Source organism: Aspergillus saccharolyticus (assembly GCF_003184585.1).
Source record: "Aspergillus saccharolyticus JOP 1030-1 unplaced genomic scaffold BP01scaffold_4, whole genome shotgun sequence".
NCBI lineage: Eukaryota > Fungi > Ascomycota > Eurotiomycetes > Eurotiales > Aspergillaceae > Aspergillus > Aspergillus saccharolyticus.
Window position 1 is genome coordinate 1,143,740 of NW_020290614.1, and position 22,529 is coordinate 1,166,268.

At 52.3% G+C, this 22,529-nt stretch overlaps 9 protein-coding genes and 1 non-coding gene across 10 annotated transcripts; 6 read left to right on the forward strand and 4 right to left on the reverse strand.

Annotated features, from left to right (window-relative positions):
- The first annotated feature begins 83 nt into the window (after positions 1 to 83).
- Positions 84 to 3,332, forward strand: BP01DRAFT_312918 (SulP family inorganic anion transporter). The gene is made up of 5 exons (XM_025572490.1): positions 84 to 216; positions 287 to 843; positions 903 to 1,532; positions 1,587 to 2,103; positions 2,157 to 3,332. The coding sequence occupies exons 2-5, from the start codon at positions 503 to 505 to the stop codon at positions 2,853 to 2,855; spliced, it is 2,187 nt and encodes a 728-aa protein (XP_025434671.1). The 5' UTR covers positions 84 to 216; positions 287 to 502; the 3' UTR covers positions 2,856 to 3,332.
- Positions 3,103 to 4,440, reverse strand: BP01DRAFT_379874 (uncharacterized protein; the record flags this gene model as incomplete). Its single annotated transcript, XM_025577180.1, has 1 exon — positions 3,103 to 4,440. One exon carries the CDS (start codon positions 4,438 to 4,440, stop codon positions 3,103 to 3,105), a length of 1,338 nt encoding a protein of 445 aa, XP_025434672.1.
- Positions 4,441 to 4,755: 315 nt separating this feature from the next.
- Positions 4,756 to 6,812, reverse strand: BP01DRAFT_353850 (F-box domain protein). Its single transcript, XM_025574282.1, has 3 exons — positions 6,198 to 6,812; positions 5,601 to 6,104; positions 4,756 to 5,537 (listed from the first exon to the last, which is right to left on the reverse strand). Exons 1-3 carry the CDS (start codon positions 6,323 to 6,325, stop codon positions 4,913 to 4,915), a joined length of 1,257 nt encoding a protein of 418 aa, XP_025434673.1. The 5' UTR covers positions 6,326 to 6,812; the 3' UTR covers positions 4,756 to 4,912.
- A 286-nt stretch (positions 6,813 to 7,098) lies between these two features.
- On the forward strand, positions 7,099 to 7,990 carry BP01DRAFT_379876 (oxidoreductase, short chain dehydrogenase/reductase family superfamily; the record flags this gene model as incomplete). Its single annotated transcript, XM_025577181.1, has 3 exons — positions 7,099 to 7,705; positions 7,779 to 7,875; positions 7,924 to 7,990. 3 exons carry the CDS (start codon positions 7,099 to 7,101, stop codon positions 7,988 to 7,990), a joined length of 771 nt encoding a protein of 256 aa, XP_025434674.1.
- A 452-nt stretch (positions 7,991 to 8,442) lies between these two features.
- On the reverse strand, positions 8,443 to 8,513 carry BP01DRAFT_t52. Its single transcript has one exon. It is a non-coding gene; the product is annotated as a tRNA-Gly (tRNA).
- A 2,183-nt stretch (positions 8,514 to 10,696) lies between these two features.
- BP01DRAFT_353852 (slipin family protein) lies at positions 10,697 to 12,578 on the forward strand. Its single transcript, XM_025574283.1, has 4 exons — positions 10,697 to 11,193; positions 11,263 to 11,380; positions 11,457 to 11,949; positions 12,013 to 12,578. The coding sequence occupies exons 1-4, from the start codon at positions 11,019 to 11,021 to the stop codon at positions 12,247 to 12,249; spliced, it is 1,023 nt and encodes a 340-aa protein (XP_025434675.1). The 5' UTR covers positions 10,697 to 11,018; the 3' UTR covers positions 12,250 to 12,578.
- A 175-nt stretch (positions 12,579 to 12,753) lies between these two features.
- Positions 12,754 to 14,142, forward strand: BP01DRAFT_353854 (uncharacterized protein). Its single transcript, XM_025574284.1, has one exon. It carries the CDS (start codon positions 12,907 to 12,909, stop codon positions 14,038 to 14,040), a length of 1,134 nt encoding a protein of 377 aa, XP_025434676.1. The 5' UTR covers positions 12,754 to 12,906; the 3' UTR covers positions 14,041 to 14,142.
- An 897-nt stretch (positions 14,143 to 15,039) lies between these two features.
- Positions 15,040 to 17,749, forward strand: BP01DRAFT_312931 (glycosyltransferase domain-containing protein). The gene is made up of 2 exons (XM_025572491.1): positions 15,040 to 15,704; positions 15,775 to 17,749. The coding sequence occupies exons 1-2, from the start codon at positions 15,519 to 15,521 to the stop codon at positions 17,416 to 17,418; spliced, it is 1,830 nt and encodes a 609-aa protein (XP_025434677.1). The 5' UTR covers positions 15,040 to 15,518; the 3' UTR covers positions 17,419 to 17,749.
- Positions 17,750 to 17,781: 32 nt separating this feature from the next.
- Positions 17,782 to 19,082, reverse strand: BP01DRAFT_389284 (uncharacterized protein). Its single transcript, XM_025577904.1, has 3 exons — positions 19,018 to 19,082; positions 18,795 to 18,947; positions 17,782 to 18,671 (listed from the first exon to the last, which is right to left on the reverse strand). The coding sequence occupies exons 1-3, from the start codon at positions 19,021 to 19,023 to the stop codon at positions 17,985 to 17,987; spliced, it is 846 nt and encodes a 281-aa protein (XP_025434678.1). The 5' UTR covers positions 19,024 to 19,082; the 3' UTR covers positions 17,782 to 17,984.
- A 1,442-nt stretch (positions 19,083 to 20,524) lies between these two features.
- BP01DRAFT_389285 (FAD/NAD(P)-binding domain-containing protein) lies at positions 20,525 to 22,379 on the forward strand. The gene is made up of 3 exons (XM_025577905.1): positions 20,525 to 21,012; positions 21,061 to 22,138; positions 22,195 to 22,379. Exons 1-3 carry the CDS (start codon positions 20,597 to 20,599, stop codon positions 22,327 to 22,329), a joined length of 1,629 nt encoding a protein of 542 aa, XP_025434679.1. The 5' UTR covers positions 20,525 to 20,596; the 3' UTR covers positions 22,330 to 22,379.
- Positions 22,380 to 22,529: the final 150 nt, after the last annotated feature.

Here is a 22,529-nt window from a genome sequence, read left to right on the forward strand (position 1 = left end):
ACCGCTGGGCAGAATTCGATAATGGCAACGATAGCACCTCGTTATCGCCTGATTACTTCATCTCCCCTCAACTCTTCTTTTGCCCCTACCACTGAAGATTAGTTGCTCGCTCTTTTGAATGCGCGTGTGGTGGTGGGTTGCAGGGAACTGGAAGATAGGTCCAGCTTCAGACACGTTGCTCAGCACTGAACCGTTTCCCCTTCTCGATTGGCCCTTGTGTGTGCCTCTATCCATTCGTGATGCTGCTTGTTCCGCTATCTGCTGACGATCCCGCTAACTCTCTTAGCAATAGCCACTGCGCCCTGCGCTACGGATTCTGCGCTTTTTCACTCGCTGCTTTTCCCGGCCTTTTAGCTGTGCTGCTCTCCTTCCTTCATATTAGTGAATAACTCTGGCTATTTGATCCAGTTTCATCAACACTGCCCCATGGCGTATATCACAGTCATCTAGACCGTCGGTTCCCTCTCTTTCTCAAAACAGGTGGAATTGCCCCCGCGACATAATGTCGGAGACCAATGAGCAAACCCGACAATACCGCTCTTTGCGGGACCAGATCATGGGTCTTTTCCAAGGGCTCTCACAAGGCAGCGCCGATGCATCTCACATAGAACGGATCTCTATACCTCGCGAACCAAGCGATAGAACGCGCCTTCTGAAATCCTACGATGGTGATGACCCAGCATGTGGCTTGAGAGATGCTTGCAACCACGGTACCTTCTCACCAAGACCGGGAAGTGAGGAATATCACGATGGCACTCCTGGATCGACCTATGTCGAGGGCCCCGAGAATATGCCTAGAGTAGGGGCAGCAGCAACATTCCCGGCCAAGAGCCCCAGATCTCTGTATGTTAAGACTCCGAGCTAAGTCACTGTGGTCCAACCACTGACGACAACAACTTCAGGTATATATCGTACTACATCCCTTTCTTTAATTGGATACCCCAATATCGGTGGTCTTATTTGCGCGGCGACCTCATCTCATCGCTGACCATTGCGTCGATCTATATCCCCATGGCTCTCTCTCTGGCTTCAAATCTTGCTCATGCGCCTGCGATCAATGGGCTCTATTCTTTTGTGTTCCAACCATTCATTTATGCGATTTTGGGAAGTAGTCCCCTGTTGATTCTCGGCCCAGAAGCTGCTGGGTCTCTCTTAACAGGTACAATTGTTAAATCGAGTGTTTCGCAAGGACTTTCGCGAGAGGATGATGAAGCCGCGAGCGCCATGGTTGTCGGTGTAGCAACCGCCATGGCAGGCTCTATGATACTGGTTGCTGGCCTGACTCGATTGGGCTTCTTAGACAATGTCTTAAGCAGACCATTTCTCAGAGGCTTCATCACCGCAATTGGCTTCGTCATCTTCGTCGATCAGCTCATCCCAGAAGTGGGCCTTGCTGACTTGGCAAGAGAAGCTGGCGTCAGTCACGGAAGTACCGCAGAGAAGCTTGTATTCTTGCTCAGGAATATCGGGAGCTGCCACGGTCTCACAGCTGCAGTCTCCTTCACCAGCTTCAGTATTATCATGCTGTTCCGGTATGTAATCAATCTCGAATAGAACGTCGAGTCTCTAACACGCGCATGGTACAGAACCCTCAAAAAGTTCTTGGAGCCACGGTTCCCCCAAGTTGTCTACTTTCCCGACCGAATTATCGTCGTCATCTTGTCGGCCGTTCTGACCTACCAGCTCGGCTGGTATGAAAGAGGGCTGGAAATTCTTGGGCCTGTCCAAGAAACGGGCAATGGGATCTTTGCGTTCAATTGGCCTTTCCAGTTCCAGCATATGAAGCATGTGCGGACCGCTTTGAGCACATCATTCGTGATTGCGCTGCTTGGCTTCTTCGAGTCCTCTGTCGCTGCCAAAGGCCTGGGCGAGAAACGTGAGGGAGTGCAGGGTATGCCCGTGAGTGCCAACAGAGAGATGGTGGCGCTGGGCGTTGCCAATGTTGTTGGTGGCTGCTTCATGGCGCTCCCTGCATTTGGTGGCTACGGAAGAAGCAAGTTGAATGCATCCACAGGGGCGCGATCTCCCATGAGCAGTATCTTTCTCAGCATTATCACCGCCATCTGTATCAAGGTCATTCTACCTTATTTGTACTACCTACCGGTATGTTGGTCATGATTGTTTCTTTGTTCGATACAAGCTGACACAAATTCCAGAAAGCTGTGCTTTCTTCTACAATCTCTGTGGTGGCGTATAGTCTAATAGAGGAGTGTCCTCATGATGTGGCTTTTTTCATTCGTTTGCGTGGTTGGACGGAACTTGCTTTGATGATTCTGATCTTTGGCTCGACAATCTTCTACTCCTTGGAGCTGGGCATTGCGCTCGGAATTGGATTGTCTATTCTGATCTTGATTCGTCATTCCACGCAGCCTCGAATCCAGATTCTTGGTAAAGTTGCCGGTACCAGTGATCGGTTCGACAATGCTGAGCTTCACGGGGAGAACGTGGAGCTTATTGAGGGAGCGCTTATCGTCAAGATCCCGGAGCCCCTCACTTTTGCCAACACCGGTGATCTGAAGAATCGTCTTCGTCGGCTCGAATTCTACGGCACTAACCAAGCGCACCCTTCCCTGCCTCGTTCGCGGCCTCCTGAGCACAACAAGACCATGATATTCGATGTGCACGGAGTCACTAGTATTGACGGTTCCGGGACGCAAGTTCTTTCCGAGATTGTGAATGAATACCTCAACCTCGGAGTGCGGGTGTTCTTCTGCCGTCTGCCCAATCGTGATGTCTTCCGCATGTTCGAAAGGAGCGGCATTGTTGACCGGTGCGGGGGCATGCAATACTTTGTACAGAGTGTCGACGAAGCATTGAGACTCGCCGAAGCCGAGGGCGGACCGTTGGAACCTTGAGCTCGGTTCAAGGCGAGCGGAGTTGTTTTCCGAATTTCCCTTGCAGACACGATGCCATGTGTATGACGTGACACGTTGCTTCCGATTCCTTGTTTGAGTTTCTGTTGCATATATATAGCCTGCGTTAGACTTGCTAATAGCGAAAGATTTCCGAGTTCTCTGTTTCTGGCGAGTGCTTCCCTTTCCCATCCGGCGTCGGGATATCAATTGGCAAGAAAGTTAGACGCATACTTCAGCGGCTCAAGAGTCATGTCTCTCGCCGTCCCTCGCCAGCAGCTCTCCGCACCACATTCATAAGCAAGATTTCAGCGGCTCGTAACGCAAGCCGATCTTTGAGGCTCAGCGCACGTCCTGCACCAGCAGGCGGAACGTCGTCATCCTCGTCCGCATCCTCCTCCTCACCCTCACCACCCACCTGCCCAGCAGCACCAGCACCCACCAACTTCATCTTCCCATCCGCCCCCAACAAGAACCCACCACAACTAATCCTTGTTACCCCCACCACATTCCCACTACCCAGCCCCTTCCCCGCTCTCAAATCCACCTTCATCGCCAAATGCGTATCCAAGTACTCCCCAACCTTCCCCAATACATCCACCCCTTCTGCTTCACCCTCAGCACCACCCTCAGCACCACTCCCACCCCCACTCCGTCTCCGCCCAACAACTCTCTTTATCGTCCCCCTTGGAACACAGATATCCAGCCCCCGCAGCCCCGGCGCCACTGGCCCCTGAAACCCCAACATAATATGCAATTCCCTCACCACCGCTTCCACCACCTCCCCTTCCTCCCCTTCCTCCTCCCTACCTAACCCACCAGACTCTCCCTCGAGGAGCGAGGAGACATACGCCTCCAGTGCCTCACACAAAACCCCCGACGCGAGATTCAACCCCGCGGTGTACGTATCAAACGTCGCCGCCAGGAAAGCCAGAAAGGACTGGCGCAGCGGCGCGGGGAGTTTAGTCAGGAGGAGGGGTAGGTGCGTGGATTGGGTGTGGGATTGGGAGCGAAGGGTGCGCTTTCTAGACGTTGTTGATGAAGATGGTTCGGGGGAGGTTGAAGCTGCGGCTGGGTTGTGGGTTTCTGGTTTCAAGGCAGAGGAGGTTGAGAGGGCGGCGGAGTGCGTGAGGAGGGCGGCGCGGTAGGTTTGGGAATCGTAGGTTAAAGTGATGAGGATGCCGGCGCCGGGGGTGCCGGGGGTCGGGGTTGGACGGCGAGGGCGGCCGCGGGGGCGGTTGGTGGTGTCTGAAGGTGAGGTTGAGGTGGTTGTGGTTGTGGTTGTGTGGCCGGAGAGGGAGAGGGTTGGGATGGTTTCCCAGGTGCAAGATACTAGTGCGCCGGTTTTGGAGGAGGAGGGGTCGGGGTCCTCGGGATTACTTGCGCCTCCTCCAAGTTGGAAGGTTGTCCGTGAGCTGGAGGAGGAGGGGGTGGTGGTGGTGCCACCTGTGAGATGGTCACGAAGACGGGCTGCGTAGGTCTTCAAAGCTTGGTCGTTGTTGAGGAGGGAGGGGAACTCCTTGCCATGGTGGAGCGGAGAAAGTCGGTGTAATGTCCAGGTCGTGTTAAGGAGATTTAGTTGAGCCATTGTCATGCTCATGTCGGCGTGCTGTTAGAGGTGAGATAGAAGATGCGCGTGGGGGAGAGGTTCACATGGCGCGAGGGGTCTTGTTGATGATAAGGTCGCAAGGAGAAAAAGATCTCTAGATCTTGGCACCGGGAAGCTGTCTGTACCTTTAAACTAAACTTACTTGTAAATGCTTTGGGGCACGCGCCCGCGTCGCGCAGACATGCCAAGCTGCTCTACGCCGGATAGTGCCAGCATCTCCGACAAGACCAAATAGGGAAACGTTCTGATTCGAAGCCGTTTCGATTCCAGTATATGCTAATTACCCAATTATCCCTTGGGAGAAAAATAAAAAAAAAAAAAGCAAAAGATAAATTGACACCCGCTACGTCTCCCGCCATCATATAGTTACACTCCAAGAACCCCGCTGGAACGCCTTGCCTCAAAACAATGCAGGATAACGCAGCGCTTGCTAAATCCAAAATGGAATGATTTACGCATGCCAGCCGTCTCTCACGCGGCATTCGCGACAGGATAGTAAGACAGGCAGCCCGTTCCAGACCATGACGCGATCGGCATCATGCGGCACCGCATGCCTCGAAGCCAACTCTTCCTCCACCACATTGAACCAGACATCTTCCACAGAGCCATGAAGATGGACGTTTGGCGAGACCTGGAACACCAGCGACTGAATGTCGTCCCTCTCATTCAAAGTGATATCGTTGTGGAAGTTGTGCATAAACTCCTTGCGCTGCATTCGCTGGCTCCCACCATCGCCGATTTCCGCGGAGAAATATTCCACAATCCGTAGGAACGGGGATACAGTGAGCAGTGACCCAATCCAACTATCATTTGACACCGTAGGCTCATCGGGTGGTACGGTATACCGCAGATAGGAGACTAGGAGTTGCATGCAGTGGTGCGTGGCTATGAGAGTGGCTGTGTCGGTGAAAGGGGGCGCTTTGATTATCTTTACTTGCAGCTCCCGGTACATGACTTTACGAATTTTGGGGGGTATGGGGACCGGAAGACGTCCGGCCTCAAACTCTCGTAAGAGAATGTTGGTCTGCTCACGTCTGGCGAGAGCATATGTTTCCAGGAAGTAAAGCGCATAATACCTAGTAGAAAGACAAGCATGTCAGTGGGTTACCACCAGAGGCGAGTTGCGATCCGATGCTCACATCAGTGGAGTGAGGTAGAACCATAGGCGCGCGGTCGTCTGCTGCACAAAAGCATGTCGTTCAGCTTTATGAGAGAAGACCGACTTCATGAAGCCTGGCTCGCTATGCACGAACCGATCCATGACGCGGTCCGCAAGGTAGCAGCTGAGCTTCGAACAAAGCTTCTGCCGACGGCGAAGACTGAAGATGTATTTGAAGGTGTAGATATGGCCACCCCTGGCACTTTTCGCTGGGGGGAACAGGTCCGACAGGAGCACCACATCATCCTCCGGATTTCTAGTGTATGTTTTTTCGCCGTCGATAGGGGATGGGAGCGTTCCGCCGCGCCGTTGGCGCAGGTACTGGCGTGTGATCCATTGTTCCTGGGAGGTGAGCAGCTGGTAGAATGACTTGCAGACGAGCTTCAGCGGCAGTAAATCGGTGACGCCACAGTGGGCGAATATCTTAATCTGGATTTCGACGGGGAGTAGATCCCAGGGGGCCGAGGTAGGTACTATGTCCACTCTGTCAACAAAGCAAAGGACCACGTCAGTAACGAGCACGCCTTGAGGCTTGCGTCGACAATCGATCTTCAGCAGGGGGGGCGGGCAGACGTACAGCGACACGGAAGATGGCACTGCACCGTGTTTGGAGGAATTGCTCTTCTTGGCGTCGGATCTCTTGCCTCTGTTGATGGCAGCGCGTGCTTTTTTGGCTTGCAGCATAAAATTGTGGAATGTACTCATCGTCAAGCAACATTAGACATGAGGAGGCCAGCTCCGACTTCAGCACTTAAAGAGACAGCTTGACACCATGAAAGTCCCTGAATTCCCCTTTCGTCGATCGTTGAAAAGGGATTCTCCGCTGGTGCCTTTTTGGGGGGGGGGAGGGGGTAGAGGGGCGATGACTAAGCAGGGCTGAGCAAGAGGGTCGTTGCTAATTTAAAAGCAGGCCACAAATAGAAGCGGAGTGGTTAGAGTATGTGCGCAGGTTGGATATAGAAAAATTCTTCGGTTGTAAAAAATGAGTATAGGCAAGATTACGGCCTAGATATTCGATTAGGAAAGGGGAAGGAGACGGAAACATGGATGGATGGAGATGCGGTGCTTTGAAACCAATGCTGATTGGGGGCTGGATTCGCTGCTTAGACAAGTAGGATCCTCTCATGGCGACTGAAATTCGGCCAGTGAAGCACTGCGATCGCATTAATATCCACCTAAGCGGCGGCTAATTTGAGGCAGTCATTCATCCTGAAACATTACTCAGTCATCAAAGATGCATTGATCAGGTAATCTAAAGATGGAGGAGAGGAGGGGCAAGAGAAGGCCGTGTCACAATCTGGAGTCGGACTTACGTCATTAGGGACCGGGTTCAGGGCCAATCTATAATCCTCAGAGAAACACGCTGACCATCCCTTCTTGCGCTGCACGACTCACTCGATCTGCAACTGCAATCCTTGTGTTCACTCATACTTCTGTCCTTCTCACTGACTCACAAAAATCCTGCTAAATACCGAACAATGTCTGAAAATATCCTCATCATCGGTGCTACTAGAGGCTTGGGGGCGTCCCTCAAGACCCTATATGCCGGAAAGCAATCCACCAAAACGGTTTTCGCAACGACAAGAGACTCCACCAAGCCGAAAAAAGAGCCTCTCGTTTCGTGGATCTCGAACATCGACGTGGCTAAGCCTCTTGTCGGCCAGAATCTGGTCACCCAACTACCCTCGTCTGCGAAGATCTCGACAGTCATTATTTCGGCTGGCTATTTCGGGTTCGAGACATTCGACGAGCCCGATTGGGAGAAGGAAGTCAAGATGTATAGCACATCTGCCATAGGCCCCGTCTTCCTAGTCCATCACTTGGTCAAAGCAGGACTTCTGGATGCTGGTAGTAAAGTAATACTCGTCAGTAGCGAGAGCGGAAGCATCACGCTGCGTCATGAGAAAGAGGGAGGCGGAAATTATGGACATCATGCCAGCAAAGCAGCTCTTAACATGGTTGGGAAACTGCTGAGTCTAGATCTCAAAGACAAAGGAATTACCGTGGGCATTGTTCATCCTGGATTTATGCGCACGGAGATGACAAAGGGTGTAGGATTTGACAAGTACTGGGATGCCGGTGGAGGTAGGTCTTTGCCAAAAGTTCTTTGCATGTGTCACTTGTTTCGTTCAGTCAGGCTGAATACTTGTCTTCTCAGCTGTCACACCGGACGAGGCAGCAGAGTCACTCGCTTCGTTCATTGACACATTCGACATCAGCAAAACTGGACAATACTGGGCACCACGGGGTCCTAGGTTTGTGTAGCCCTTTCAGGTCCTGAGGAACCAGGCTAATTTGCCCAGGGATATCGGAACTGCCGAGCCTGTTTTAGGTAACGACTTGCCGACGCCGCTCCAGCTGCCCTGGTAGAGAGCTTCGTTGCATGTCAAAGCCGATGCTATTGTTGTTCTGGCAGTGAGGCTTCAACTGTTCTGTGTATATTCCATCGCAGCCCCGTGATCAGGAGTAATGAAATGATATCCCTCGGTGCTCATTGGCCTCAACCATATTAGGCTCGGCAAAGTACATGACTAGCATTCTTATAGGACATCAGCGGGAGCGCAAGCATTCCGTTTAATATATGTCAAGGCACGATGGTGAATTCGTGTAGACTGCGACAAGAGGGTGCCGCTGGTTTTGTACCTGCAAATATCGCGCGCACTTGTGTTCGGTCCTTCGACCAGCTGGCGACATCGCGGAATGATGTACCGGAGACTCGCAAAGTATAGCTTGCACACAGGCGCTTGAAGAGCCGAAGCCCAGATGTGAAGGGACCGAGCAGTTCGACAAAGTCAATCGAGAGCAAAAAAGAGAATATTTTGTGCATCATCCGTGAATCGAACACGGGCCTCATCGATGGCAACGATGAATTCTACCACTAGACCAATGATGCTCATATTGAATTATAACTCGATAATATGCATACACACATCACAAAACAAAAGCCGTAAAAAGCCTGTGAGAACGCGAGGCTCCCGACGTGCTGTTTCCTGTGCTATGGTAAGATTTAAACCGCCACGGTGCCGCCGCCTGAATTTATTCAGCTATCATGATAGACCCATATTGGCAGTTGATGAAGATAAGAATGTCTTGGCACCGATGACATGCGAACCCGCAGCCAAAAAGCAGGTTTTCCGACCCGCAGTCTACATACATGCAAAGAATGCCATGCCGAGTCGATAATGACATAGTGTTCGGCCTAGCCCGAGGGACTTGCATTCATACCAGGCCGGTCTTTGCATTCATGCCTCGGAGTCTAGAGCCAAGGGATATTTACCCCTTTTCTGAGATGAGATGAATAATCATTGAATGAGATGTGGAAGGTATGCCGGCCGGTTTGTTTGTCACGTAAACCACAAGCATGCTGATCGAGGTTTGGAATACTGTGTACTCCGAAGACCCAAATCATCGTCCAGGTGCCTGGTAGTGACCGACTTCTGGTTCTAGTTACTAGGAGTGACAGTGATCAAATCAAGTATGCGATTCACCGGAGGTATGCGTGTGACCCACTACCAAAGCACAGGTGCCCTTAAGGATCACGTACTCGGTAGAGGTTGCCTTCTAAACGTCTTCTCCTGTTGCGTGTACCTGTTCATTCAGTCCATACTCCATTTGCTGCAATCAATGTCCCAATGCAGCATGACTTTGATTCAATGACTTTGGAGTAGTCTACTCGAGTACACAGGGCATTGGCACCTCATGAGGCAATCTCATTGGTCATTTGAGCCTAACCCGGTGCAGAGAACGGTGTCTGTTTCCTTGTGGCACAAGGGCAGCATTAGTCCAACCTTAGCGCGACGACATACGAAGGCTCATGGCACAGCCCCGTTGCGCCCGATCGTTTGGCGGGAGGGAGTGGGTCCATCATGCTCTGTGCCGAGCCTACCGCATCTCTTGCCAGTCGACAATCTCAGAATGAAGACAGGAAGTCGTATCCGGTGACACGACAGGTCACGGGGTGAGTGGTTGTTCCATCTACTGCTGTCCAGAGTATACGTTGTCCAAGAATCTAAGCCGTCAGGCGTGTATTCTGCGCTTTCCTCCGCCGAATAACTTACCTGTCGCATTTAGCGCTAAATCCTTCGTATCCTTCCGTTGAGGACGAGATGAACGTATGCCAAGGTTGCCAACACAGTCTCCAAGGCGGGTCCTAAGCTAAAAAGATGCAATGGTCAATAGGGCTGTGCACCGCAGAGCCTCAGACTGATGGGAAATCTTCTATTGACCTTACCAAGAAGATGGCCAGTCAGTCAAATGACTAGAAAACATCTGGAAGGATTACAGAAGGCTTTGTGCCCCGCCCATGGAGGCACAGCATCCCAGGGTACCAGGGCAACGATGTACGCTAGAGGAATGCCTCCAAGGCCAACGTTGCAGTAGGGTCCATGTGTTGAGTATCCAGTCTTGATGCAGGTATCGAATCCGTATGGCTAACCAAACACTTTTGCATTTGGCAACTTAGTGATGTAATGGATGGTCGTCCTAGGGGTCTCGGTATCAGCTAGTGGTGGATGGCTTAGAGATCTAAGACCGGAAAAGACGGCCAATTTCTGAATGGCACGCCTTGGTTCTCAGTGCGAACTAGTCCCTAGATTGAACGCTAAACCTTGGGACCAAGATGATCCTATTCTATACGAGATAATTGTTGGACCTATGACGCTTCATTATATGGAGAGCCGAGGAACTCTAACAACACTGGAGGTTCACGAAGTCTGCCTCGAGTTGAAGCTCTAAGCCTCCCGCCCGGTTTCCGAGAGTTGCTTCTCTTATGAAATTAATTATGATGAGACGAGAGCTCAGCCTTGGACTCCTCATACCAATAAAAGACGCAGCGGGAACAGAATTGAGTTGGCCAAGAAGCAGGCCTGAGGAAACAAGGGCCTCAAGGCGGGCCCGAGAAGGATGGAATGGGCCAGACTCCACAATCTGGGTGAAGTCGATCCACTGATGCCCCTTAGTTCATTGCGGAGAAAGAGCATCTGATCTTCGGGCAAGTGACATGACGGTTAAAATGCAGCAGTCTCTCATTAGTGTAGGTATGGAGGTATAGTAGCCCGTGTAGTAGTACCTACCGTACTGAGTTAACCACTAGTCCGCCTGGTTGCGGTCAGACTCGGGAGGAACCAAACCAAATGTGTCCGTCCAACACAGCTCACCTCCCCTTCCATGGTCGGACGACTGGTATTTAAATGATCCATTCCCCTCCTCCCCGTCAGTACTTGCTTCTGGACCTCATCGAGCATCCATCAATTTAAAAGTTGCAGATATTCCAAGGAGCCTCAAATCTCCTTGCTTGATACGATATAATCAAATCTTTTGGAGTAGTATTCTATACATACTGAGTACAACGGCCGCGCATATATCATTGCCACACGCACATCTGAAACACATACCAACCATGTCTGACATCAACGGAAAAGCGCCTGCTCACCCGGTGGGTCCCAGTACATCGGCACGCTCTGGCCTGGTCAACGTGCAACCGGCTCGCTTGGAAGACCTGCAGCCCAAGTACGCTCAACAAATTCAGCACAGCGAGGACAACCCGGATGCGCATGGCTGGTACGCAGGCTTCAGTGAGTCGAGACCGACCCCATTATAACTTGTAATCCCTGTATCCTGGCTAATAAAGTGCTTCTCAATAGTTCATGGACTAGGAGAGTTTATTGGATGCCTGGGTGCCATCCCATGCTGCTTCTGCTGTCCTAATCCCTTCAAGCCGGTGGCGCAAGGTGAAGTCGGGTTGATCACAAGATTCGGACGGTGTGTGACCGTCTCTCTCCTTCTCACTGTCCAGTCTCCCTTTGAACTTCGACATGCTGATACTTTTCGCTCAAAGATTTGAACGGGCGGTTGATCCTGGCCTTGTCAAGGTGAACCCTCTGAGTGAGCACCTTACAGCTGTGGACGTCAAGATTCAGATTGTGGAAGTGCCTCGTCAAAGCTGCATGACAAAAGACAATGTCAATTTGAACCTGAGCTCCGTTATCTACTATCAGATTGTATCACCCCACAAGGCTGCCTTCGGTATCTCCAACATTCGACAAGCGCTCGTAGAGCGCACGCAAACCACCTTGCGTCACGTCATCGGAGCTCGAGTGCTGCAAGACGTGATCGAGCGGCGTGAAGAAATCGCTCAATCAACTTCCGAGATCATCGAGGACGTGGCCTCTGGATGGGGTGTCGCGGTCGAGTCGATGCTTATCAAGGATATTATCTTCAGCAATGACCTGCAAGACTCGCTTTCTATGGCTGCGCAGTCCAAGCGTATTGGTGAGAGTAAGGTTATTGCTGCCCGGGCTGAAGTCGAGTCGGCCAAGCTTATGCGTCAGGTACGTCTCTCAATCACATTTCCGCTTTATTCCAGGCACAACGGCTGACTTCATTTCTATTAGGCCGCCGACATCTTGTCTTCTGCTCCTGCTATGCAGATTCGTTACCTTGAGGCCATGCAGGCTATGGCCAAGACCGCCAACAGCAAAGTCATCTTCCTACCCGCAATGAACCAGACTATGCAACAGCAATTAGCTGCAGCGGAAAATGCCGGCGAGGGGCCGAGCCGATATGGACAACAGCCTGAAGACGACGGTTTTCAGCGTGCAATAAACGCACGTGTAGTCGAGGACATCTAAGCTTCACCCGATTAGTTTGCGCAATCAGGTGAGAGCTTGGTTTTTGACTTGATGAGTTCTGGAGGATGCCGCATGATTTGACATCGTCCACGACGTCCTATAGGGCGATATGACTGCTGCTGCGCTGTGCTTTATCACACAAAATGCTGCAGTTTGCATTTTTTTGTGGCTGACTATGACGATACCCACCTTCGTTTTTGCTTCTGCTTATGATACTCCCGGGGCGTTTGACGTTTCTTTGTCGAATAGTTTTGCCTCGCTTTTCTGGACCTGGACCTGATAATTATATCGTGCTCAGAATGAGTATGTCTTGAGATTCTATACTGCACTTTCTCGCCGTAACCGTCCACTCCCAGCAATCAGGATACCAGATGTAAAATGCGTATATGCCTTCAAAACTCCGAATATAGATCTCCCCACCTCACATACTGCCGCAGGCGGTGTGCGGCGGAGTTCGGAGGCATCCGTATGGGGAGGGCTGACATTCCCGCACGTCCACATGTTCTCCAATTGGCGATTTAGAGCCTGATTCCGTTATCCTTGCTACGCCTGACCTCAAGCTTATGCCATAATTACAAAGCAGTGGGCAACTTGTTCTGCCCTTAGAATTCTTCCTCGAAAAGGGACCGAGTGCGAAGGTCGATTCACAACCTCACAATGGCACCCCCCTCCAAGACTCCCAGCCCTGCGCCCTCCGCTGCGCGAACGACGACAGCATCATCATCCAGCGCGCGACCGTCTCTCGAGCTCAACAACAGCCCCAACTTCACCGACCCATCCTTCGATCCCGCGGAATACCTCAACAGTGTGCTTCCTGCGTTGACGCTGGCGTCTTCGCAGTCGACCAACCACCCCCGAAGCGCGGCCGCGGCGGGATCCTCATCCATTCCTCTGCTCGAGATGTCCACGCAAGTCCAGTCCGTTCTCTCGCAGATCAGCGCGCAGAACGTTCGATATTCTAGCACGCTCACGCGACTGACGGATGAGATTCTGCGAGGGGGTAGTCGGTTGGCCTACGAGGTGGAGGTGCTGCGCGGCGAGACGATTGCGTTGTCGGATGCGCTTACCGAGACGCTGCGGGGCGATATCGCTAAGTTTGCTCCAGAGGATGCGAGTAAAGGTCCTAAGGGTGTGACTACGGAAGGGGGGCCTGATGATGGCTTGGGGGCTGTCGGTGCGGCGGATGGGGGTGAGGATGGCACGACCGAGGCGCCGGAAGACAAGCGGAATACTACGATACAGGATCCTGAATTCATCACGAAATTACGAATGCTGAATCAGGTGCGGGCGCGGTTGGAGGAGGTTGTGCAGACATTTGGCGATGCGATGGAGTGGCCTCTCCCGCCGTCGGAGATGTCGCTGGCCTCGTCGTTCATCTCGGTATCGGCGCCGGAGGCTGGGCCCGAGAGTCATAGCCGTGAGGAGAAGGGGCAGGAGGTCGCCAGGAGACTGCGGGCCGAAGTCATGGGGCTGCTGGATGGTCAGGGTGGTGGACTCGAGGGGGTAGAGGCTGCCGCGCGCCGGATCGAGTCGCTGCGCACGTTGGCCTTGATTTGGAAGGGAACTGCCGAGGAGAAGGCTCGGAGTCGGGTCGTGGACAGCTTGGCGAAGGTGGTCGAGGATCGTCGTAGAGCTTTGGAGAGCCAGGGCCGAGCGGATGCGTCTCAGCAAGCTTCGGGCTCTTCGACCACAGCACAGTCGGCGGGCCATCGACGGCAGGAGAGCGAGGGCCCGGCTGGTGGTATTTTCCGCAACTTACAGCGATTACGTGAGGAGATCTACCTCGAATGACGAGACGGATGTTACGTTGGATCCTCACTACTTTAGTGTACATAGCAGCATACATACACAACTTACTAATGACTCCATCTCCTGCATGCTCACAGGTGCGGAGATTCTGGGAATGAACGTCCATCATCCGTGCATCTTGAGGAGGGGTAGGGAATGACAGAGACTGCCAGATGATTGGGAATTTGTGTGATAGGTGGATTGGTGGCTTGTCCAACTCTCTTCAGGCTTGCGCCATTCAAAGCTAACAAGGCTTGGTAGCTTTTGAGCGTCCCGTGCAGAGAAAGGCTTAACTAAGTTTCCCAGCCATGCGCATTGCTGTCCACCTGCTGCGTCCGCCATGAACCATAGGTTGGATCCTCAACTAGCTTGGTTCAAAGCTTCTCTCGTCTACTCCGTATGTGGAGTAACGCACTGGGAAACGTCAGAGAGCGACGTACTCCAAGAGGAACACCTAATGTGAAACGAAAATGCGACTGCTGCCAAGACTGCGGGAAGACACAGAGAAGCCAGAGAGCATGGATGCGCAGGGCTGATGACGCGGCACCGCCCAGAGACGGCGTCACGGCGGCAGACATTGGGATGATTCGGAGTCGCTGCTGAATAAAGGTCATTGTCAGCATCCGGGTCAATGAGGGAGGATGGAAGACTGTTTGGGAGTTCGTGTTGATAGAACTCCTGTCCAACTTCTGTACCACCTCAAGCGTATCGGATATTGTTGGAATAAGAAGACGGTATGGATTGAATGCACAAAGCATCGATGTGGAATTCTTCATCCTCCTCTTTTCCATCGGCGCAGAGAGGTTGTAAGCGATAAGAGTGACCGCCAATCAAAATAGCCGAGGGAGTTTGGTCCAGTCCCTGACAGTCCCAGCAGGTAAACGTAAAGTCTCAGTGAATTGACTGAGTTAGAACCTGTTCGACCGACTAAACATTGGAACCTTTTCTCCGTCGTCGTCGTCTTCTGCTTCTTCTTCTTCTTCTTCTTCTCTTGTCTTCCTCCTTCGCAATTCACCCGCTCCTTTGTCCGTCTCCGCTTCCACCTTATCTTCCCTTGTGGTCCTGCACTCTGCGGCTCCCTCCTTTGCTTTCTATTGTATGGATTTGGTCCCCGTTGTTGCGCCGGTCAACATCATCCTTTAACTGCCCGCTCTCACTATTGGCTTGCCGTCCCACATCTCCCTCCACCTTCTTCCCCGGCTCCATCATGGCTTTTTGCGACTCCTGTTGATTTGCCTCTTAACCTTGCTTCTCCCCGGTAGCCTTCCTGCTCTCGCCTTGGCGTAGTGGTTGCATGTCCCGCCTGCAGGAATGTTCTTTTCTCGGTATATACTTCTTAACCTTGGCTGATTCCAGCTGTTCTGGCCCCAATCGATACGAACTGGTAACCTAGTCCGATTGCCCATCGCCCTTGGTGAGAGCGGTGGACTCCCCACCTCTAGTCAAGAATTTCAGCTTTCCGCCCATTGTGCATCGCGGAGATGTCGAGTCGAGGCATTCTTGACGGCCAATGGGCCGGTCAATATAAGTACATGCGTTCGTCCGCATCGTCGTTCTGGCTGCAACATCTTCACCCCCGTCGCTTACGAGCCCGCCCTATCAGGGCCCTTTTCCTTGCTGCGGCATGTTTATTTTTGCTCACACTATGGTCGCACGCATCCAGTGAAGTAAGTCGTTTGTCTTAAACACGAGCTGTTTCCACATTGAATCCGATTGCTGACGAGAATCGCTTGTTAGCCATCCGTCAACTTCTGGGTGAAATACCCGTCCTACCCTCCGACGCGACGGCGCCCTGAAGATATCCCCATGCTCCACGCCGGGCGGCGTGCCACGAACAAGAATGAAAGTGCGCCTCTCGCCTTAGGAAAGTCAGCGCCCTCGTTCCACCTCCTTATACCCGCGTTGCACAAATCAGCTTCACTGTGTCGCACCGTGACGTCGTCGATGATCCTGAATTACCCACCGCCGACACTGGTTAGCTACGGAAAGTCCACCTCGGATGGGCGCACGGAATACTCATCCATGGTGGACAAGATCGCGGGGATATACAACTATCTTGCATACAGCACGCAACTGAGTGATGATGATCTGGTTCTCATTGTTGATTCGGAGGACGTTTTCTTCCAGTTGCCTGCCGAGGTGTTGGTGCAGCGATTCCAGAATCTGCTACGGGAGAACAACGAGAAGCTGCTGCGCAAATATGGTACTATCACTCTGGATCTGCCTTTCCGTAAAGAGGGCAAGCAGACGCTACAGAAATACTCGCAGAGAGTTTTGTTTGCCGCTAGCAAGACGTGTATATCCAGTCTTGCTCAAGACCCAGGCTGCGTGACGGTCCCGCAATCGAGTTTGCCCCCGGACGCTTATGGCTGGAAAACCGACAATCACCCGCAGGGACATCTCAACCGACCGCGGTGGCTCAAGCCGGGCGCAGTCATGGGTCAGGCGGCTGATCTGAGAGTCATATACGCCGAGATATTGCATTTTGTCCATCAGCATCGTAATTCGCGTGGTGACTATCTGGCCATGACTCAGATGTTTGGGCGTCAAGAATACCTACGCGAGCTGGAACGACGAAACACCACCAACAGATTCAAAGAATGGCTTTACCGCCGAATTGGCATCTCGGAGGTGTCCAATATAACTGGTATTATTCCCCCACGCCTTACGGCGGGAACCCGGTATGAGTTCGGGATTGGGGTCGATTATGAATCTCGTTTGTTCTTCAATATGTTCAACTCCAAGATGGATGTTGAATGGCTCCATTATCATAATGTGAGCAAGACCTCTGCTGTGCAGATGCAGCACGGTGTTCCCAGAGAGAGACGTCTCATGCTTCCTGAGGACTTGGTTCCCTCAAAAATCGGTAACCCGTTTATCCAGCCGCGTTTCACGAAGGACGACTGGCCGAATCCGCCTTGGAATGCCACGCTCGACAAGCTTCCAAACCATCGCAACCACACGTGGCATCATCTTCCTTTGATGACGAACATTCATTCGGCATCTGTCCCGGCTCTGCTACACCTTGATGGGGATCGTACAGTTCGCGACAAGTGGTGGTCGGAAATGTGGTACCAGCCATGGGCTCGGGCACTACTCCGCAAGTATATGCGGACCGCCTCTGGGTTTGACACCTCCCAATCCGCCTTGATGGGAGGCCAAGAATGGTGGGACATGCGTGGCGGCAAGGGAGGTCTGTGGACCGACAAGGGCGAATGGCTGAATTACGGCGAGGTCTGCGGCAGCTACAACCGGGACGTCTTTGACGATGAACTTGGGCCATTTGGCCAGGAGAACGGTGAAGACGCTGACGAGCCAGTCTACAATCAGTTCGGAAACGTTATCAAGGGTAAGGAGGACCTGACAGCCCCCCCGTGGTAGATGGCTTGCTCTTCTTGAATCTCAGAGACTGGTTTCTGTGAGATACATCAAAACGCAGGGTGCCAGACATGTGGGCATTGGACCTCCTGTAGTCGCCAAGATTTATCGTTTCCTTTGCACATATTACGCGGCTGGTGCTACGAGGCGCAGTGACCGTCCGGCCACATTCCAAGGGTTGTGCATATATCCCCACCGTGATGGGAGATCTTCTTGAATTAGCGAGTTGTGTTTCCTGCTTTTGCCATGAGACATGGCACGCCTCTTGAGCAATCATTGGGGGAGGAGTGACGTCCTATCACCAAGTCGACTGCGAGAAAACACTAGATAGTAGCTACTGGATATAGCCCCATCAGAGATACCAATATTGTATAGATAGATAGAACATGACCTAATTCCTGCTTTTTAAAAGTCCTCACATGCAGAACCCTTTTGAAATCCAGCCTAAAAATGAGACCCCTTCCAGTATACAATGTAACTCTTTCACGTAACACCACGGGTATATAGAATCAAACACCACCATCTGCTTGTTATGTTAGTTTCTTGCTTCGTGCCCCCCACCATCAACCTCAGCTCGCCGCCGCCGCCGCACCACCACCACCACCACCACTTCCTAGTGTCTCCCGAATAATAGCCAAAATCCCCGCCACATCCGCATTACTCAACCGCTCCTCCCGCTCCTCGATGACCGTATCCAGCAAAGCCAACGCCCCGTAATCCTCCTCCGACAACTCCTCCTCCACCCCTGCTTCTCCATTCTCCCCATCAGCAACAGCATCTTCTCCCGCCGCCACCGCACCATCGTCCACCTCCATCTCATCCGCCTGCTGCCCCTCCTCCTCCGCAGCAGCCGCAGCACGGTCATCCTCTATCAACTCCTCTTCCACCTCCTCATATTCCTCGGACCCCGCTTCTTCATCGCCCTCCTCTTCCTCCGCCGCAGCAGCGGGCGTCAATCCGATTCCCAGATTGATGATCATGAGAACCTCGCCCTTCGTGAGGCCGTAGGGCTGCAGCCGCGTGACGAGGTCGCGGAGGGCATGGTCGATCGGCGTGGGTTTGTTGAGCGTCGTGGGCGGTAGGAGGGTTGGGAGTGTTGTCGTTGATGAGGTGTTGTTATTGTTGTTGTGAGTGGCTGCCTGCGCTTGGGCTTGGGCTTGAGCTTGCGCTTGCGCTTCGAGTTCTGCGAGCGGGAGATGCGTGTATTGAGGGTAAGTTTGGAGGTGCGGGGAGAGGCGGGAGACGTAGTTGTGAATCTATTTGTTTATGAATGAGTTGGTTGTAATTCGGTTTGGGGGGTTATGTAGCGGGATGGTGGGATTAGCCCGGGACGAAAGGCATTAATCCCACAGCTGTAAGAAACGACAGGTAGTACGCACCTCTTTGACGACAGTATTGTGGTCGCGCAGATCGGGACTGGGAACCCAGTGCCTGGAGTTCGGCGGCGGGTTCGGGGGTCGTCGCGGCGGGTTGGCTGTGAGGTAGGCTAGGACCTCGATATTCGAGAGAACGGCGGATTGGGGGTCGACAATCTGGTGAAGGCGTCAGTTGAGGCTGTCGTGTCCTTGGATATAGCGATGGGTTTTGGGAAATCGGGCTTACCCTCATTCTATGAAATTAGTTTGTGTGTGTGTGTGCTATAGGTCAATTGAACAGTTGAGACTTGATGGTGGAATTGGTCATGTGTCTGTCGCAGGGGGAAAAAAAGTGCTGGAGATGCGGGGCGGAGAGGAGGGATTCTGCCGGCTGTTGAGGGCGGTGGGATATGCGTACGGAGTATGTATGCCTGAGGCTGGAAGCGGTCGGTGTGGTTGAACTTCCCAATGAGGGAAAGATAAATCTTATACTAGTAGACTTACACAGGTGCAGGTATGGAGTAGTTGCAGTAAGTTCCTTCTATTGTTACAGCTAATACCGACGGCAACGCTTCTTCTGCTTGAGTATTCTTCTATAATTCTCCGACCAATATCTTTACACTCTACTACTGTATCATATCTTCTTGCTTTGGACCGCTGATAACCAGTCGGAAATAACTGGTCCTCATGCAGCTATAGTGGAAGCTTAGTGACTTCTAGCTTCGCACTAACAAGCCATCGTGATTCAGTTTGAACACAATATACCTGTTATGGCCTTGCTATGCTAGGATGATGCTCCTTGGGTCCTGTTCTGCTGCAGTCCTTGCCTAAACCAAGCACGCACCTCGGATACCCCTGGAGGGTCTGGAAAGTAAGGTCTATCCTCGGGATTCATGATCCCGCTTCTGCACACGACATAGAATGCAAATTAAGCCCGTATACGGTCCGCTGCCAATTGGTCTGATATCTGCTCATACTTCTGACCTGAAGACATCACAGCCGTCGAAGATTGATAATGAGAAGTAGTATTGTTTCAGGCTACTTTTGGAACAAGTGTAGGGCTAGACAGTGGTGTCTTCTGTTCGTGAACCTCACAGCATAGCCGGGTCTTAGAATACGGAATCACTTTAGTAAGAATTTGCTTCTTCGCGAGGTTTGAGCTGCTTAGTGATGGAGGACTCAGCTTTTATACAGTAGGTGAAGATTCTTGAGAATCCACCCTTGTCCCCTGAACCTGGATTTGTCAAGTCTTTGCAAGCGAAATCGCTGCTTCTAGTCGATCGTCTACACCCTAGCCGCAGGACTTGACCCACGGAGCCCGCTTTTCATCACCAACGGCCAAGATTAGATGGAACTCTAGATAATTTCTTGCGCCTGACAGCAAATGCACCTATCCACTTGCTCCGTATCCTCGCCAAGGGCTAGCTCGAGAAACCCAGATGATCAGCAGCATGGCTTGCCTATTTCAATCGGCAACTCTCTCGTGGATGAGTATCTTTCCATGTATATTGCTCGCGTGGAGCCACGGCCCGTGCTCGGACAACGCGAATTCTGGAACAGGTCGGGTTTCGGCTCGGAAGGCCATGTCTACTACGGAACTGAGAGGCCGCTTTTTTCCTGCGTTGAAGGATTCCAGAACAACTATGCATGACTCATGCGAGTCGAATCGAAGGGTCAAGATCGGGTAATGATAGCAGGACTTGTCGGTAGACTTTTTTATCCACTGCAATCGCAGCGCCATGGAGGACCATAAATTCATGTCTTATACCGCTAAATTTCCTCTAACAGGCATTTAATCATTCTTAGAAACGCCTGTGGAGGTCAAAATGCGGTCTGCTCTTGTTGGAGGATTGGTTGCTATCAGCTCCGCTCTCGGGGTGGCTGGCTCCCCGCATACACACTCCGTTGTAACGTCAGACGCTTATGATTACATTGTCGTTGGGGGAGGACCTTCCGGCATTATCACCGCGGAGCGTCTGGTAGAGGCCAACAAGAAAGTTTTGCTGCTGGAGCGACGCTATGGCCCAACTGTGGCTACCGGTGCCATTGACACACTCGTCTGGAACAAGAATTTGACCCCTATCGATGTGCCGGGTCTGTCCGCCGACATTGGAAGCCTCCCTGAGTGGGAGGAATATATCTGCACCGATACTGCTGGTTATGCAGCCTGTGTCCTTGGCGGCGGTGTCACCGTCAACTACATGGTCTTTGTGCATCCACCAGACCATGACTTCAACGACAAGTGGCCCAAGGGTTGGAAATGAAGCGACGTCAAGCCTGCTGCCGACAGGCTGTACGAGCGCAACCCTGGAACTATTCTGCCCTCTGCGGATGGCAAGCGCTACGACCAAGGGCTCTACACCGTGCTTTCCAACTTCTTCAACAACATCGGCTGGAAAGCCGTTAACATGATCTCTCAGCCCAACGAGAAGCACCAAGTCTACAGCTACCCTGCCTGGAACGTCAAGGACCAGAAGCGTGCCGGCCCGGTCCGCACCTACCTTCCCCTTGCTGAGAAGCATAACAACTTCAACCTGCAGCTTGGATCCAAGGTTACTCGTGTGCTCCGTTCTGGTAGCAAGGCTACCGGGGTTGAGGTAGAGAATGCCTCCGGCCATCTGCAAAACATAATCTTGGCCGCCAACGGTAGGGTCATTCTCTCTGCGGGCGCCCTTTCAGCCCCCCGCATTCTGTTCAACTCGGGTATTGGACCCCAGTCCCAGATCGAGGCTGCTCAAAAGAGCGGTGTCATCGTTCCGCCCAAGCACGACTGGATCAGTCTCCCTGTCGGTGTTGTTCTCAAGGACCACCCCATCTTCTCCATTGTCGTCAAGACCAACGGCACCTACGGCCCGCTTGACTGGGCTGGAATCTACAACGGCACTGAAACGGCGGATATCAGCCTCTATGAGAAGGGCAACGGTGTCTTGACGCAGGGAAAGCACCGCTTGATCTGGTTCTCCTCCAACGTGGTGGATGGGGAGACCCGCTACTACCAAGGATCTTGCGCGCCCACTGGCGAGGACGAGGTCACCATCACGACTTACATGACCCACGGCCTCACTTCGTCCGGTGTCCTCGGACTTGATGCTAGCGGCAACACCGTGTACGAGAAGACTCCTTGGATGAACACTGCCGGTGATCAGGCTGCGGCCAAGCTGTTCATCCAGAGCCTGGTCGACGACTTGACTGCTCCCTCGACTGGCTTCCAGCTGGAGACCTACACCAATGTGTCTTCCATTCTTGGAAGCCTGACCAGTGGTATGCACTACATCACCACCGCTAAGATGGGCACGGACGATGGCCGCCACGGAAACGGCACCTCCGTTGTTGACACCAATACGAAGGTCTACGGAATGGACAACTTGGTATGCATTGCTTTGATTTGCAACATGATGGAATATTTGCTAATATTTTGGTTGAGTATATTGTCGATGGCAGTATCCATCCCGACCTCCCCACGGGCAACATCCAAGCCACCATTATGGTCGTGGCCGAGGCTGCTGTCGCTAAGATCCTGGCTCACCACTATTGTGGTCTTTTTATGGACAGATATTGAAGATAGAGGCATTTGGGAAGTTTGCATTAGAAGATGCACATACATCGAAGCAAGACGTGCAATTAGCTCTCTGGACAAGGGAGTGAATATGACTCAATGAGATATATCACCATCTTACAGCCGTTCCCTGTCCCTCTTATACTACCTCATGTGTCATTGAACCTTTAATTCATAGAGAAAATCGACCCAGACAATCCCCC

Bases quoted from the DNA above. Each gene is read 5' to 3' on its own strand.
- BP01DRAFT_353852 (XM_025574283.1), top strand. From the start codon at position 11,019: ATGTCTGACATCAACGGAAAAGCGCCTGCTCACCCGGTGGGTCCCAGT. The intron at 11,194-11,262 runs GTGAGTCGAGAC...GCTTCTCAATAG, and splicing joins TGGCTGGTACGCAGGCTTCA to TTCATGGACTAGGAGAGTTT. The intron at 11,381-11,456 runs GTGTGTGACCGT...TTTCGCTCAAAG, and splicing joins TTGATCACAAGATTCGGACG to ATTTGAACGGGCGGTTGATC.
- BP01DRAFT_389285 (XM_025577905.1), top strand. From the start codon at position 20,597: ATGCGGTCTGCTCTTGTTGGAGGATTGGTTGCTATCAGCTCCGCTCTC. The intron at 21,013-21,060 runs GTGGCCCAAGGG...TGCTGCCGACAG, and splicing joins GACCATGACTTCAACGACAA to GCTGTACGAGCGCAACCCTG. The intron at 22,139-22,194 runs GTATGCATTGCT...ATTTTGGTTGAG, and splicing joins TCTACGGAATGGACAACTTG to TATATTGTCGATGGCAGTAT.
- BP01DRAFT_312918 (XM_025572490.1), top strand. From the start codon at position 503: ATGTCGGAGACCAATGAGCAAACCCGACAATACCGCTCTTTGCGGGAC. The intron at 844-902 runs GTATGTTAAGAC...CAACAACTTCAG, and splicing joins GCCAAGAGCCCCAGATCTCT to GTATATATCGTACTACATCC. The intron at 2,104-2,156 runs GTATGTTGGTCA...CACAAATTCCAG, and splicing joins CTTATTTGTACTACCTACCG to AAAGCTGTGCTTTCTTCTAC.
- BP01DRAFT_389284 (XM_025577904.1), bottom strand. The intron at 18,672-18,794 runs GTGCGTACTACC...ATAAACAAATAG, and splicing joins ACAATACTGTCGTCAAAGAG to ATTCACAACTACGTCTCCCG.
- BP01DRAFT_353850 (XM_025574282.1), bottom strand. From the start codon at position 6,325: ATGAGTACATTCCACAATTTTATGCTGCAAGCCAAAAAAGCACGCGCT. The intron at 6,105-6,197 runs GTACGTCTGCCC...CTTTGTTGACAG, and splicing joins GTGCCATCTTCCGTGTCGCT to AGTGGACATAGTACCTACCT. The intron at 5,538-5,600 runs GTGAGCATCGGA...TCTTTCTACTAG, and splicing joins TTCTACCTCACTCCACTGAT to GTATTATGCGCTTTACTTCC.
- BP01DRAFT_353854 (XM_025574284.1), top strand. From the start codon at position 12,907: ATGGCACCCCCCTCCAAGACTCCCAGCCCTGCGCCCTCCGCTGCGCGA.
- BP01DRAFT_312931 (XM_025572491.1), top strand. From the start codon at position 15,519: ATGTCGAGTCGAGGCATTCTTGACGGCCAATGGGCCGGTCAATATAAG. The intron at 15,705-15,774 runs GTAAGTCGTTTG...ATCGCTTGTTAG, and splicing joins GGTCGCACGCATCCAGTGAA to CCATCCGTCAACTTCTGGGT.